The following is a 16253-nucleotide window of genomic DNA, read 5'->3' as shown; positions in this document are numbered from 1 at the left end:
GCGAGTATCGATGAGGTCCCATTTTTTTTCTCGCATTGTTTGCTCCCTCATGACACGCCCCTTCCTCCCAGTCTGTTTTCTGAGCTCCTCCTCCTGCACCGACCTTCCTAATATCTCACATGTTTGCCATCTCCTCTTCCTTCAGGTTGGACAGGAGGCGTCGGACTTTGCAATTCTCCTGAAGGATCTGGAGACCTCCTGCAGTGACATCCGGCAGTTCTGTAAGAAGATCCGCCGCAGAATGCCGGGCACCGAGGCACCCGGGATACCCGCCGCTCTCAGCTTTGGACCCCCGGTGAGGCAACCTCAAACATTAGAAGCTTCAGAAGATTACTTTGTCTCGGGATACACAGTGATACTCCGCATCGGCGTATATCGCCGGCATCATCCCGGTATCGTTTTTTTAGAGCGGCGATCGGCTTTTTAGGGATAACGACAGAATGCGACTAAAAGCCCCGCCCACTTCCGGCGCCTAGAGACAAACTGGAACGAAGCCCCGTAAACGCCTTTGTTCCAGTCTCCTGAATGTAAACACGGAAGCCCACATCTCTTCCGGTTTACTTGGCTGCCAATGGCACCGGATTTTTAAAAATATACAGTATTCAGAATCGCCCGTTTTCAGCGATCTGAATACTTTGGAAGTGAAAATGAGTGATTTGGGGTCTTTTAGTTCCCCCGAATCCCTCCATAAAGAGTACCTGTCCCCACCTATTACTGTCACGAGAGGTATCGCCGCGATTGTCGGAGCGAGAGCGATCATTCTAGACCCTCCTCTGTAACTCTAACCCGGTAACCGTAAAAAGAAATGTAAGAGTTTCCTATGGAGATTTTTTTTAGGTACTGTAGTTTGTCGCCATTCCACGAGCCCGTGCGATTTATAAAGCGTGACATGTTTGGTATCTATTTACTCGGCGTAACATCGTCTTTCATGAATTAAAAAAAAAAAAACGAAACAGTAAAGTTAGCCCAAATTTTTTTGTGTAATGTGAAAGTGTCCTTTCTCCCCAAAAAGGTGCGTTTTAAAACACCGCTGCACAAATACCGTGTGACGTACATTATTGCAACAATCGCCATTTTATTCTCTAGATTCTCTGCAAAAAAAAAAAATATACCGTATTTATCGGCGTATACCGCGCACTTTTTTTCCCTGAAAATCAGGGCAAAATCGTGGGTGCGCGATATATGGCGATACCCGCTTTCCCGCGCCGAGTTTGAATACTGCGCCGGCATAACCCGAGCTGCACTAGTCGGGCAGTCTCGGCTCCTCTCGCGCTCACGTCCTGGACGTACAGGACGTGAGCGAGAGAGTACCCGAGCCTGTCCGACTATACACGAGTGTACTGCGCTCGGTATATGTCGGCGCAGTATTCAAACTCGGCGCGGGAAACGAGCTGGAAGGACGCCGGACCCGACGAAGAGGACACCCGAAGCCGCAGACTGACGCCGGACCCGACGAGGCCGCCGATGGACGCCGCGCAAGACACCAAAACTGTAAGTACAAAAAATATTTTTTCCACAGGAATGCGGGTCCACTTTAGGGGTGCGCGCTATACGCTGGAGCGCGCAATACCCCGATAAATACGGTATATAATGTTTGGAGGTTTGGCGGCAGCGCGCTCGCGACCCGGTCTGTCCTCCGTGACCGGGTCACAGAGAGGAAGAACGGGGAGAGGTGAGTGTAAACAAACCTCTCCCCGTGCTTCCTAGTGTGGCTGTCACTGATCTGTGTCTGTTCCCTGTGTTAGCGCCCCCCCCCCCACAGTAAGAATTACTCCCTAGGACGCACTTAACCCCTACAGCGCCCCCTCGTGGCTAACCCCTTCCCTGCCAGTGTAATTTTCACAGTAATCGGTGCATTTTTATAGCACTTTTCTCTGTGAAAATGACAATGGTCCCAAAAATGTGTCAAAAGTGTCCGATGTGTCCGCCATAATGTCGCAGTCACGAAAAAAAATCGCTGATCGCCGCCATTAGTAGTAAAAAAAAAAATATATATTATTAAAAATGCTTTAAAATATCCCCTATTTGGTAGACACGCTATACATTTGGCGCAAACCAATCAAACGCTTATTGCAATTTTATTTTTTTTTTATATCAAAAATAAGAATACGTATCGGCCTAAACTGAGGAATTTTTTTTGTTTTTTCTTAATGTCTTTTTTGAGGATATTTATTATAGCAAAAAGTAAAAAATATATTTATTTTTTTTGTTTTTATTTTTTCAAAATTGTCGCACTAAACCGCAGAGGCGATCAAATACCACCAAAAGAAAGCGCTATTTGTGGGGAAAAAAGGATGCCAATTTTGTTTGGGAGCCACGTCGCACGACCGCGCAATTGTCAGTTAAAGCAACGCAGTGCCGAATCGCAAAAAGGGGCCTGGTCCCCTTTACCTGCATAATGGTCCGGGGCTTAAGTGGTTAAAAATAAATGTTGAGCTAGTCTGCTCCAGCATCACATCCAATGGTGCACCCTGCCCCTGTGTGTTGAAGGATAGAGCTGCGAGACTTATTGGACATTTGTGTGACCGTGACTTCTGCCTTTCCAGGTCTCGGAGACGCTGCTGGAATGCCGCAAACATCTGAAATGGGTGGTGGCCGTCTTCCAGGAGGTGGCGGCTGCCGGCGCTCAGATGATCGCTCCTCTCGGGGAGAGCGAAGGTCTGCAGTCTTTGAAGCTGGAAGATGTCGCCTTCAAGGCCACCGAACAGGTGAGAAAAAAACTGCAAGGTGCCGAAGAGGAAACCAAAATTGCCAGCTCAGTATCTCAATCGGTAACACCTTGGCCTTGGTGAACCTTGGTGAACCTTGGCGAACCTTGGCCTTGGTGAACCTTGGCCTTGGCGAACCTTGGCGAACCTTGGCCTTGGTGAACCTTGGCAAACCTTGGCCTTGGCGAACCTTGGCCTTGGTGAACCTTGGCGAACCTTGGCCTTGGTGAACCTTCGAGAACCTTGGCCTTGGTGAACCTTCGAGAACCTTGGCCTTGGTGAACCTTGGCGAACCTTGGCCTTGGTGAACCTTGGCACCCCAGATGTTTTGGAACTACATTTCCCATGATACTTAACTACACTGCAGGGTACATGCGCATCATGGGAAATGTAGTTCCAAAACATCTGGGGGGCCAAGGTTCACCAAGGCCAAGGTTCACCATCACTGGACTGGATTATGAGTGGTAGGGAATTATCTCTCGCATCTGTTCGCTTGTAATAACCATTGATCGTTCCTTGTTCCAGATTTATGGCTCCCAGGGCAGTAACCCATACGAATGCCTCCGACAGTCTTGCAGCAACTTGATCGCCACCATGAACAAGATGGCCACCGCAATGCAGGAAGGAGAGTATGACGCCGAGAAGCCTCAAAGCAAGGTGAGCGGGGACCCCAAGGCGGGGAAATCCCGAAAACTGTTTTGTTTGCTCCAAAAGTTCCATTGTTTCCCATCTGCGCTGATATAATTGCTTTTGCCTGTGTCTACGTTGGATCGATTCTCCGAATATCCTTCGCTGACACACGCGATGAGGGAAAATCTCCCCAGTAAGGACACGAGCAACAATGCAAACCTGATTTGGGTTCTTCCCCCACTTTATTTGGGGTTTTTCTTTTTATTCAAATTGTGATAATGTGTGTCTTATGGATGTGTCTCCCCTGCAGTCGCCTCCTCCAGTTGAGCAGAGATCGGCTGCCCTCCGTGCAGAGATTACAGACGCAGAGGGATTGGGACTGAAGCTGGAGGATAGAGAGACCGTCGTCAAAGAAGTGAAGAAGTCCCTGAAGATCAAGGTAACTCCTTCCCCTCATCAGGGCACCTTAGATAGGGCCAGTGCCGATCCTGACCTCCCTGGGGCCCTAAGCAAAATGGCATGTCACATTAAAGTTGAGAAGCAGGGGGGACGCTGACATGTCACATTGAAGGTTAAAGTTGAGAAGCAGGGGGCAGGGGGTGTTCTTTCTGTTGTCGGAAATGACATCTTACATTAAAGTGAGAAGTGGGGGGTGCTGACTTCTTACCTCTTCTCCCATGCAGCCAGTGAGTTGAGAAGCGGGGCCGAAAATGACTTCTCACCAGACGGGGCCTCTAGTAATTTGGGGGGCCCTCCGCAGCTTTGCGGGGCCCTAAGCGGTGAGCATAGTGAGCCTATAGTGCGGATCGGCCCTGGATAGGGCTGTGAGGTTATTGCAGCTCTCCAAATACTTGTGTTACCCTAAAGCCTCGTACACACGATCGGATTTCCATCGGACAAATCCGTGGAAATTTTGTGCGAAGGGCGTGCACTACAGATGGCAGAACTTTTTCAGCCAACATACACAAAACAACGTGATTTTTCTGCTCTTTAGCGCCACCCTTTGGGCAACTTCTGCTAATGTTGTCTTATGGTTAGCATTGGTTCGGAGCATGCGTGTTTGTACTTTGGAGTTTAGTCCTACTGATTTGTGTATACACGCTCGGATAATGCAACGGCACACATTTGTTGTCGGAAAATATAAAACAGGGTTTGACAAATTTGCTTGGAATCTAGGAGCCAGCTAAAAAAGTTAGGAGCCAGAAAACGCACCCCGTCCCGACGAGCTTGCGCGCAGAAGCGAACACATACGTGAGCAGCGCCCGAATATGTAAACGGTGTTCAAACCACACATGTGAGGTATCGCCGCGATTGGTAGAGCGAGAGCAATAATTCTAGCCCTAGACCTTCTCTGTAACTCAAAACATGCAACCTGTAGAATTTTTTAAACGTCGCCTATGAAGATTTTAAAGGGTAAAAGTTTGTCGGCATTCCACGAGCGGACGCAATTTTGAAGCGTGACATGTTGGGTATCAATTTACTCGGCGTAACATTATCTTTCATAATATTAAAAAAAAATGGGGATAACTTTACTGTTGTCTTATTTTTTTATTAAAAAAAGTGTAATTTTTTCCCAAAAAAGTGCGCTTGTAAGACCGCTGCGCAAATACGGCGTGACAGAAAGTATTGCAACGATCGCCATTTTATTCTCTAGGGTGTTAGGATAAAAAATATATATAATGTTTGGGGGTTCTAATTAGAGGGAAGAATATGGCAGTGAAAATTGTGAAAAATTACATTAGAATTGCTGTTTAACTTGTAATGCTTAACTTGTAATGCCAACGGCCACCACCAGATGGCGCCAGCTCACAAGCCAAGTCGCCAGGACCCTATTTCTAGTCGCCATGGCGACCGGGATTTGTCGAGCCCTGATAAAAGCATCCTATCCCTCATTTGTTGTCGGAAAGTATGAGAGCATGCTATCCCACAATTGTTTTCGGAAAATATAAAAGCATACTATCCCTCATTTGTTGTCGGAAAATCCGATGGTAGGTACCGGCTTTTAGAATGATGACCTTACCAGGCCTGATGGTCTATATGTTAACCACTTGCCGCCCGCGCTATAGCCAAATGACCGATACTGCGCGATCGCCCAGTTCTGTGAGGGCGTCCTATGATGTTCACCCGCTGCTGCGTGCTCTGTGATTGCTGTGTCCTACGGACAGAGCTGATTAAAGCTTTAGTTCCACCCAAAAGTGGAACCTCCGCTTTAAGTTCTCCTCGCCCCCTTACACGCCACATTTAGTATGTCATTTTTTTTGGCGGGGTGGATTCTTGGTTTTGAAGGGGACCTCCTGTCCCACTTCCTCCTCCCGCCTAGGGGCTGCCAAGATGGCGACTCCTCTCCCCCTAGGCGGCCCCTTCTTCTAGGTGATCTTTTGGACACGCGACAGGTCCCGGAAGATCGCCTGTCCGCTCCGAGAGCGCAACGTGACTCGCGCATGCGCAGAGTGCTGTCACGGCCTGGTGCCCACAGTTCTAATGACGGCTCAGTGCTGCCTATTAGTGGGGTTGGTCCTGGGCAGGAATTGGTCTGAGCCTCTGCCAAATTTACACCGAGGAACCCAGTGAAGCAGAGATGATCCCAATGCTGCTGGTGTAGACCCAAACCGATAAAACACACCTAATCATGTGGCTGGTATGAGCTGGGAAAGTCATTGGGGGATGTCTGCAGGAGATTGGTCAGTGATGTGATTTCTTCATCTCAGGGAGAAGAGCTGAGCGAAGCCAACGTCCGGCTTAGCCTCTTGGAGAAGAAGCTGGACAGCGCCTCCAAAGAAGCAGATGACAGGGTGGAGAAGATCCAGACCAAGCTGGAGGAGACACAGTCTCTGCTGAAGAAAAAAGAGAAGTATGTTTCCATGGTCTATCACCTGTTGCTCGCAGACGCCGGTGGTGTTGTATGTAACATCCTGAGTATATATGTGTATACACTAGTGGTGGACCGAAATGGAGATTTCAGAACCGAAACAAAACCGGGGGTAGTGGATTGTCAGTGTTTTTTTATTTTTATTATTATTTACATTTTATTTTTTTAATTATTTATTGCAATTTTTTTTCTTTTTTTTTAATCAGCCCTGTTGGGGGGCTTTGGTGAGATATCGGGGGTCTTAACAGACCTCTGACATCTCCCCTCTGAGACAGAGAAAGGGACTAGGGACACAGATTCCTCAATCCCTTTCTCAGCAGCCTCAGCTGCGCTGAAAATTAATGGACAGACGACATCCGCTTCTCTTCATTCATAAACTGAAACATTGTAAACACAGTTTACAATGTTTCAGTTATGTGAATGGACAGAGTCAGTGATCACTGACTGTCCATTCGGAACAGTAAGGAGCCGGATTTACCGCCTCCTACCGCCGCTCTCCATCCTGACAGTTCCAGGGGGTGGAGGAGGAGCACGGAAGGAGAGCGAAACACCGCGGGGGACACTGAGGGATACACGGAGGGAGAGAGAAACATGGCATGGGACACAGAGGGATACACGGGAGGGAGAGGGAGAAACACGGCGGGGGACACAGAGGGATACACTGGAGGGAGAGGGAGAAACACGGCGGGGGACACAGAGGGATACACGGGAGGGAGAGAGAGAAACATGGCGTGGGACACAGAGGGATACACGGGAGGGAGAGGGAGAAACACGGCGGGGGACACAGAGGGATACACTGGAGGGAGAGGGAGAAACACGGCGGGGGACACAGAGGGATACACGGGAGGGAGAGAGAAACACGGCGTGGGACACAGAGGGATACACGGGAGGGAGAGGGAGAAACACGGTGGGGGACACAGAGGGATACACAGGAGGGAGAGAGAGAAACACGGCGGGGGACACAGAGGGATACACGGAGGGAGAGAGAAACACGGCAGGGGACACGGGGGAGAAGGAAAAACCGAGGGGGACACGGAGGGAGAGAGACTGCAGCAAAGCGGAGGGGGGCTGGAGGAGGACACGGGACAGTCAGCGGTGATCGTGCGAGCAGTCATTATCGGCAATTTTTAAGCTGTTTCGGTATTGTCCCCAAAACAGCTGTTTTCGGCCGATATGTATCGGCCACCGATATATCGGTGGATCCCTAATATACACTGTATAGTGTATATACTGGAACATTCACAATATGGTGCAGCTGTGCATGATGGCCAATCAGCTTCTAACTTCAGCTTGTTCAATAAAAGCGGAGTTCCACCGAAAAGTGGAACTTCCGCTTTAAGCACTCTTCGCCCCCTGACATGCCACATTTGGCATGTTCATTTTTTTGGGGAGGGGGAGTGGGTAACATCTTTTTAGTGGGACTTTCTATCCCACTTCCTTCTTCCTATTTTTGGCTGCCTAAGTGACCCCTCCTCTCACTCCCTAGGTGACTCCTTCTCTCACTCCCTAGGTGGCCCCTCCTCTCACTCCCTAGGCGGCCCCTCCTCTCACTCTCTAGGGACCCCTCCTCTCACTCCCTAGGTGGCCCCTCCTCTCACTCCCTAGGCGGCCCCTCCTCTCACTCCCTAGGCGGCCCCTCCTCTCACTCCCTAGGCGGCCCCTCCTCTCACTCCCTAGGCGGCCCCTCCTCTCACTCCCTAGGTGGCCCCTCCTCTCACTCCCTAGGCGGCCCCTCCTCTCACTCCCTAGGTGACTCCTCTCACTCCCTAGGGGGCCCCTCCTCTCACTCCCTAGGCGGCCCCTCCTCTCACTCCCTAGGTGACTCCTCTCACTCCCTAGGGGGCCCCTCCTCTCACTCCCTAGGCGGCCCCTCCTCTCACTCCTAGGGACCCCTCCTCTCACTCCCTAGGTGGCCCCTCCTCTCACTCCCTAGGTGGCCCCTCCTCTCACTCCCTAGGCGGCCCCTCCTCTCACTCCCTAGGCGGCCCCTCCTCTCACTCCCTAGGCGGCCCCTCCTCTCACTCCCTAGGCGGCCCCTCCTCTCACTCCCTAGGCGGCCCCTCCTCTCACTCTCTAGGGACCCCTCCTCTCACTCCCTAGGTGGCCCCTCCTCTCACTCCCTAGGCGGCCCCTCCTCTCACTCCCTAGGGACCCCTCCTCTCACTCCCTAGGTGGCCCCTCCTCTCACTCCCTAGGCGGCCCCTCCTCTCACTCCCTAGGTGACTCCTCTCACTCCCTAGGGGGCCCCTCCTCTCACTCCCTAGGCGGCCCCTCCTCTCACTCCCTAGGTGACTCCTCTCACTCCCTAGGGGGCCCCTCCTCTCACTCCCTAGGCGGCCCCTCCTCTCACTCCTAGGGACCCCTCCTCTCACTCCCTAGGTGGCCCCTCCTCTCACTCCCTAGGTGGCCCCTCCTCTCACTCCCTAGGCGGCCCCTCCTCTCACTCCCTAGGCAGCCCCTCCTCTCACTCCCTAGGCGGCCCCTCCTCTCACTCCCTAGGCGGCCCCTCGTCTCACTCCCTAGGCGGCCCCTTCTCTCGCTCCCTAGGTGGCCCCTCCTCTCGCTCCCTAGGTGACCCCTCCTCTCGCTCCCTAGGTGACCCCTCCTCTCGCTCCCTAGGCGGCCCCTCCTCTCACTCCCTAGGCGGCCCCTTCTCTCACTCCCCTTCTCTCGCTCCCAAGGTGGCCCCTTCTCTCGCTCCCAAGGTGGCCCCTTCTCTCGCTCCCAAGGTGGCCCCTTCTCTCGCTCCCTAGGTGGCCCCTTCTCTCACTCCCTAGGTGGCCCCTCCTCTCACTCCCTAGGTGGCCCCTCCTCTCACTCCCTAGGCGGCCCCTCCTCTCACTCCCTAGGCGGCCCCTCCTCTCACTCCCTAGGTGGCCCCTCCTCTCAATCCCTAGGCGGCCTCTCCTCTCACTCCCTAGGCGGCCCCTCCTCTCACTCCCTAGGCTCCCTAGGTGGCCCCTCCTCTCACTCCCTAGGCGGCCCCTTCTCTCACTCCCTAGGCGGCCCCTTCTCTCACTCCCTAGGCGGCCCCTCCTCTCGCTCCCTAGGCGACCCCTCCTCTCGCTCCCTAGGTGACCCCTCCTCTCGCTCCCTAGGCGGCCCCTTCTCTCACTCCCCTTCTCTCGCTCCCAAGGTGGCCCCTTCTCTCGCTCCCTAGGTGACCCCTCCTCTCTCTTCCTAGGTGGCCCCTCCTCTCACTCCCTAGGCGGCCCCTCCTCTCACTCCCTAGGTGACTCCTTCTCTCACTCCCTAGGTGGCCCCTCCTCTCACTCCCTAGGCGGCCCCTCCTCTCACTCCCTAGGCAGCCCCTCCTCTCACTCCCTAGGCGGCCCCTCCTCTCACTCCCTAGGCGGCCCCTCCTCTCACTCCTAAGGAACCCTCCTCTCACTCCCTAGGCGGCCCCTCCTCTCACTCCCTAGGTGGCCCCTCCTCTCAATCCCTAGGCGGCCTCTCCTCTCACTCCCTAGGCGGCCCCTCCTCTCACTCCCTAGGCTCCCTAGGTGGCCCTTCCTCTCACTCCCTAGGTGGCCCCTCCTCTCACTCCCTAGGCAGCCCCTCCTCCTCTCACTCCCTAGGCGGCCCCTCCTCCTCTCACTCCCTAGGCGGCCCCTCCTCCTCTCACTCCCTAGGCGGCCCCTCCTCCTCTCACTCCCTAGGCGGCCTCTCCTCTCACTCCCTAGGCGGCCCCTCCTCTCACTCCCTAGGCTCCCTAGGTGGCCCCTCCTCTCACTCCCTAGGTGGCCCCTCCTCCTCTCACTCCCTAGGCGGCCCCTCCTCCTCTCACTCCCTAGGCGGCCCCTCCTCCTCTCACTCCCTAGGCGGCCCCTCCTCCTCTCACTCCCTAGGCGGCCCCTCCTCCTCTCACTCCCTAGGCGGCCCCTCTTCCTCTCACTCCCTAGGCGGCCCCTCCTCCTCTCACTCCCTGAGTCCTCCTGACTCGATCAGCTATTTAAAAATGGCGCCGGGTGGCGCCATTACGTATCTGTGCATGCGCTGCCCGGCCGAGCGGATACGAGCTTCCCCAAGCCCGAAGCCGGCCGGGCTGGGCGGCGCATGCACAGATACGTAATGTCGCCACCCGGCACCATTTTTGAATAGCCGATCGAGTCAGGAGGGGCAGAGGACGGAGCCGTGACAGCCCAGCGGCCATCATTTTTATAGGCACCCGATGCCCATATCGGCAATTTTTAAGCTGTTTCGGCATGTCGCCAAAACAGCTGTTTTCGGCCGATATGTATCGGTGCCGATTATATCGGTGCATCCCTAATTTATACCACACAAAATCGTATAAGAGCTTGATCACATTATCCTAAACAATGCAAACTTTAAACAGTAATATCATCAGTACCTATCTAACAGTACAGGTGGAGGCACCCAGGCGGTATGTTTGCCGAGTATCCGGACCAGAGCCGTATCGCCTTTTTATCTCTCAATAAAATGTATTTGTTGTAAGTGGCTGAAGCGGGTTTTATGCTGTGTAGAGGATTATCTGAGGTTCTTTTTCCTGATTTTTCTCATTTCTACTGTTGCTGCTTCTGCTATTGATCAGTTTTGTGCTTTTGGCAGAGAATTCGAGGAGACGATGGATGCCCTTCAGGCGGATATCGACCAGCTGGAGGCGGAGAAGGCCGAGCTAAGGCAGAGATTGAACAACCAATCAAAGCGCACCATCGAGGGTCTCCGCGGAGCCCCCGCTTCTGGTGTGGCATCTATTGTGTCCGGCATTGCAGGAGGTGAGTGGGGACCATTCATGACTGTTTACCAACATGTCAAGAAAAAATTGTATGTGTAGGATAGAGATATATAGATACACACACACACACACACACACACACACACACACATACATACATACATTGGGCCAGATTCAGGTAGATCCGCGCAATATTTGCGTGGGCAAAGGGCAACGATTTTTGCTCTGCGCCCACGCAAATATTTTGATATGCCCGCGATTCACGGAGCAGTAGCTCCGTAAATTGCGCGGGCGCTATGCTAAATAGCCCGGCGTAAGGGCGCCTAATGTAAATGATCCCGCCGGGGGCGGTAATCATTTAAATTAGGCGCGCTCCCGCGCCGAGCGAACAGCGCATGCTCCGTCGGGAAACGTTCCCGACGTGCATTGCGGCAAATGACGTCGCAAGGACGTCATTTGCTTCTAAGTGAACGTGAATGGCGTCCAGCGCCATTCACGAATCACTTACGTAAACGACGTGAAATTTAAATTTCACGAGCGGGAAGGGCGGCTATACTTTAGCATTGGCTGCCCCTGCTATAGCAGGAGCAACCTTGCGCTAAAGTCGCCGTACGGAAACTCCGTACCTTGCGTGCGCAGGGCCCGCGCAACTTTTGTGAATCGGTGGTAGTATGCAATTTGCATACTATACGCCGATCACAATGGCCGCGCCCCCTAGCGGACAACGCAAGAATGCAGCCTGAGATATGAAGGCATAAGGAGGCTTATGTCTGTCATATCCTAGGCTGCAGTCCGCATAGCGATGTTCCTGAATCAGGGGCATTCGCTACGCGGGAGCAAAAGCAGCTATTGCGCCGCGCAACCGCTTCTTGAATCTGGGCCATTGTGTGTGTTTTGTGTGTGTGTGTGTGTGTGTGTGTGTATGTATGTATGTATGTATGTGTATATATATGTATATATATATATATATATATATATATGTATGTATGTATGTATGTGTATATATATGTGTGTGTGTGTGTGTGTGTGTGTGTGTATATATATATATATATACACATACACACACACACACACACACACACACACACACTACCAAAAGTATTGGGACGCCTGCCTTTACATGCACATGGGGCCAGATTCATAAAGGTCATACGACAGCGTATCTCCAGATACGCCGTCGTATGTCCAAATGAGCGCGGTCGTATCCATGCGCCTGATTCATAGAATCAGTTGCGCATAGATTTGGCCTAGATAGGAGCGGCGTAAGTCTCCTACGCCGTCGTATCTTAGGGTGCATATTTACGCTGGCCGCTAGGGGCGCTTCCGTAGATTTACGCATAGAATATGCAAATGAGCTAGATACACCGATTCAGAAATGTACGTCCGCCCGGCGCATTGATTTACGTAAGGCTTTTTTCGGTGTAAAGTTACCCCTGCTATATGAGGCGTAGCTAATGTTAACTATGGACGTCGGGACAGCGTAGATTTTTCCGTCGTTTGTGTAAGTCGTACGCGAATAGGGCTGTGTGTAAGTTACGTTCACGTCGAAAGCATTGACTATTTGCGACGTGATTTCGAGCATGCGCACTGGGATACGTTCACGGACGGCTCATTATAATACAACACGCCCACTGCCTGTACAATTTGAATTAGGCGGGCTTACGCCGGCCCATTTACTCTACGCCGCCGTAACTTAGGACGCAAGTTTGTTGTGAATACGGTACCTGCCTCACTAAGTTACGGCGGTGTAGTGTATCTGAGATACGCTACGCCCGCCTAAGCATAGGCAATTCTATCTGAATCTGGCCCATGAACTTTAATGGCATCCCAGTCTTAGTCCGGAGGGTTCAATATTGAGTTGGCTCCGCCCTTTTCAGCTACAACAGCTTCACCTCTTCTGGGAAGGCCGTCCACAAGGTTTAGGAGGGTGTCTATGGGAATGTTTGACCATTCTTCCAGAAGAGCGTTTGTGAGGTCAGATACTGATGTTGGATGAGAAGTCCTGGCTCACAGTCTGCACTCTAATTCATCCCAAAGGTGTTCTATCGGGTTGAGGTCAGGAATCTATACAGGCCAGTCAAGTTCCTCCACCCCAAACTCGCTCATTCATGTCTTTATGGACCTTGCTTTGTGCTCTGGTGCGCAGTCATGTTGGAACAGGAAGGGGCCGTCCCCCAAACTCTTCCCACAAAGTTGGGAGCATGAAATTGTCCAAAATGTCTTGGTACGCTGACGCCTTAAGAGTTCCCTTCACTGGAACTAAGGGGCCAAGCCCAACCCCTGAAAAACAACCCCCACACCATAATCCCCCCTCCACCTAATGATTTGGACCAGTGCACAAAGCAAGGTCCATAAAGACATGGGTGAGCGAGTTTGGGGTGGAGGAACTTGACTGGCCTGCACAGAGTCCTGACCTAAAACCCGATAGAACACCTTTGGAATTAATTACAGCGGAGACTGTGAGCCAGGCCTTCTCTTCCAACATCAGTGCCTGACCTCACAAATGCTCTTCTGGAAGAACGGTCAAACATTCCCATAGACACCCTCCTAAACCTTGTGGACGGCCTTCCCAGAAGAGTTGAAGCTCTTATAGCTGTAAACGGACTAAGACTGGGATGCCATTAAAGTTCATGTGCGTGTAAAGGCAGGCGTCCCAATACTTTTGGTGATATAGTATGTGTGTGTGTGTGTGTGTGTATGTATATAACAATTTTATTTCTTCTAACCTATGAAACATGAACTGGGTTTGTTCCAGTGATTGGTTTACAAACTGCCCCCCGTCCGGCTGTAGGAAGTTTTCCACACAGGATATAGACCATTTTCTTCTAGTATTGCACAGTTATTCAGACTCCTCCCCCTGTACTAACATCACTTACTTCTGATTTCTCTGCACACTGTGAGCTTCTACAGGCCTGAAACTCTCTCTCTCTCTCTCGATCTCTCTCTCTCTCTCGATCTCTCTCTCTCTCTCTCTCTCTGTCTCTCTCTCTCGATCTCTCGATCTCTCTCTCTCTCTCGATCTCTCTCTCTCTCTCGATCTCTCTCTCTCTCTCGATCTCTCTCTCTCTCTCGATCTCTGTCTCTCTCTCGATCTCTGTCTCTCTCTCGATCTCTCTCTCTCTCTCTCGATCTCTCTCCCTCTCTCGATCTCTCTCTCTCTCTCTCTCTCTCTCGATCTCTCTCTCTCTCTCGATCTCTCTCTCTCTCTCGATCTCTCTCTCTCTCTCGATCTCTCTCTCTCTCTCTCTCGATCTCTGTCTCTCTCTCGATCTCTCTCTCTCTCTCTCGATCTCTCTCCCTCTCTCGATCTCTCTCTCTCTCTCTCGATCTCTCGATCTCTCTCTCGATCTCTCTCTCTCTCTCGATCGATCTCTCTCTCTCTCGATCGATCTCTCTCTCGATCTCTCTCTCTCTCTCGATCTCTCTCTCTCTTTCCCTCTCTCTCTCGATCTCTCTCTCTCTCTCGATCTCTGTCTCTCTCTCGATCTCTGTCTCTCTCTCGATCTCTGTCTCTCTCTCGATCTCTCTCTCTCTCGATCTCGATCTCTCTCGATCTCTCGATCTCTCTCGATCTCTCTCTCTCTCTCTCTCTTTCTCTCTCTTGATCTCTCTCTCGATCTCTCTCTCGATCTCTCTCTCTCTCTCGATCTCTCTCTCTTTCTCTCTCTCGATCTCTCTCTCTTTCTCGATCTCTCGATCTCTCTCTCTCTTTCTCTCTCTCTCTCTCTCTCTCTCTCTCTCTCTCTCTCTCTCTCTCTCTCTCTCTCTCTCTCTCGATCTTTGTCTCTCTCTCGATCTCTGTCTCTCTCTCGATCTCTGTGTCTCTCTCTCTCTCTCTCTCTCTCTCTCTCTCTCTCTTTCTCTGTCTCTCTCTCTCTTTCTCTGTCTCTCTCTCTCTTTCTCTGTCTCTCTCTCTCTTTCTCTCTCGATCTCTCTCTCTTTCTCTCTCTCTCTCTCTCTCTCTCTCTCTCTCTCTCTCTCTCTCTCTCTCTCTCTCTCTCTCTCTCTTTCTCTGTCTCTCTCTCTCTTTCTCTGTCTCTCTCGATCTCTCTCTGTCTCTCTCGATCTCTCTCTGTCTCTCTCGATCTCTCTCTTTCTCTCTCTCTCGATCTCTCTCTCTCTCTCTCTCTCTCTCTCTCTCTCTCTCTCTCTCTCTCTCTCTCTCTCTCTCTCTTTCTCTGTCTCTCTCTGTCTCTCTCTCCCTCTCTCTCTCTCTCTTTCTCTCTCTCGCCGATCCAGAACTGTTTGCTGTTTTTTCTCTTCTCTTCTCTGAATTCTCTCATTTTTGTGTCTTCCTGTCCTGTGATCTGACAGAGGAAGAGCAGATAGGTATAGTACCGGCACCCTGTACTCTCCTGTATGCAGCATGCTCCCATTCATTAATGGCTCCCCTACATTGTTACATGTTGTGCTCTGTTTTATAAAAGGTCAAATGTATTATTTTGTCGTGTTCTCTTATAATGTATTCAAAGCCAAAACTTCTTATTTTATTTTTTTTATCTCATTTTATTTTAATTTTTTCTATCTTTTTTTTTTATTTTTTTCATTTTTTTTTTTTATTCTTTTTTTTTCCCTTCCTTTTTATTTTTTTATTCTTTTTTGTTTTTTTGGGATGGAGTGGGAAAGTATTGGAACCCCGCTGTCAGTGATACCCGGGTCCTCATTTCACTTCCTGTCATGCTGACCATGGTTTTACAGACGCTAAATGAGGGGGGGGAATATTTTTTATAGCCCATCAATATCTTTATTTATTCCAGGAAGGTGCCAAGCATGACCTTGTAAAGCAGTGGTCTCCAAACTGCGACCCGAGGACCGGATGCGGTCCTCGGGTCGCAGTTTGGAGACCAAACTCAGCCTGCATCTAGACGTGGTGAAGACAACTTGCTGAAGTTTAAACCGAGCACCAGAATGGATAGTTATAGAAAGGACCTGCTTTCCTTGGGGGGGGGCCTTTATTTTTTGTTTCAGCGAAAAGGAGGATGTAGTAGGGGCCTCATTAACCACTTAAGGATCTTGCCAGTTTTTCAGACTTGCTAGCTTTTTTGCTAGAAAATGACTTAGAACCCCCAAACATTATATATATATATTTTTTTTCTAACACCCTAGAGAATAAAATGGCGGTCATTGGATTTTAACACTAAATGTCAGAAATAGGCTTAGTCATGAAAGGGATAGACCCCATTTGAGTCCATGAGAGTCACCTTGGTGCATGATGGGAAACAGGGTCGATCCTAGGGTCACAGGCGCCTGGGTGCAGAAATATTTCTGGCGCCACCACATGGGCGTTGTCATTTTACTAACTCCTCCCCTTTACATCTCATTATATATCACATCTGTAGATGGACTAGGC

General features: G+C 51.1%; 1 protein-coding gene across 6 annotated transcripts in view; it reads left to right on the top strand.

Moving 5' to 3' along the window:
* DCTN1 (dynactin subunit 1) overlaps positions 1-16253 on the top strand; it is an 89041-nt gene that overhangs the window by 56242 nt on the left and 16546 nt on the right. For 4 of the 6 annotated variants that reach the window (XM_040335700.1, XM_040335683.1, XM_040335677.1 and 1 more), the window contains 7 exons: positions 146-295; positions 2547-2708; positions 3234-3365; positions 3649-3777; positions 6047-6189; positions 10777-10943; positions 15218-15232. In XM_040335700.1, the coding sequence (XP_040191634.1) occupies positions 146-295; positions 2547-2708; positions 3234-3365; positions 3649-3777; positions 6047-6189; positions 10777-10943; positions 15218-15232 (898 nt within the window). The remainder of the gene's footprint in view (positions 1-145; positions 296-2546; positions 2709-3233; positions 3366-3648; positions 3778-6046; positions 6190-10776; positions 10944-15217; positions 15233-16253) is intronic. The other 2 variants (XM_040335692.1, XM_040335668.1) reach the window with 1 other exon arrangement.

This window comes from Rana temporaria, chromosome 1 (assembly GCF_905171775.1).
Source record: "Rana temporaria chromosome 1, aRanTem1.1, whole genome shotgun sequence".
NCBI classification, from domain to species: Eukaryota; Metazoa; Chordata; class Amphibia; order Anura; family Ranidae; genus Rana; species Rana temporaria.
This window is presented reverse-complemented; position numbering and strand designations above follow the sequence as displayed.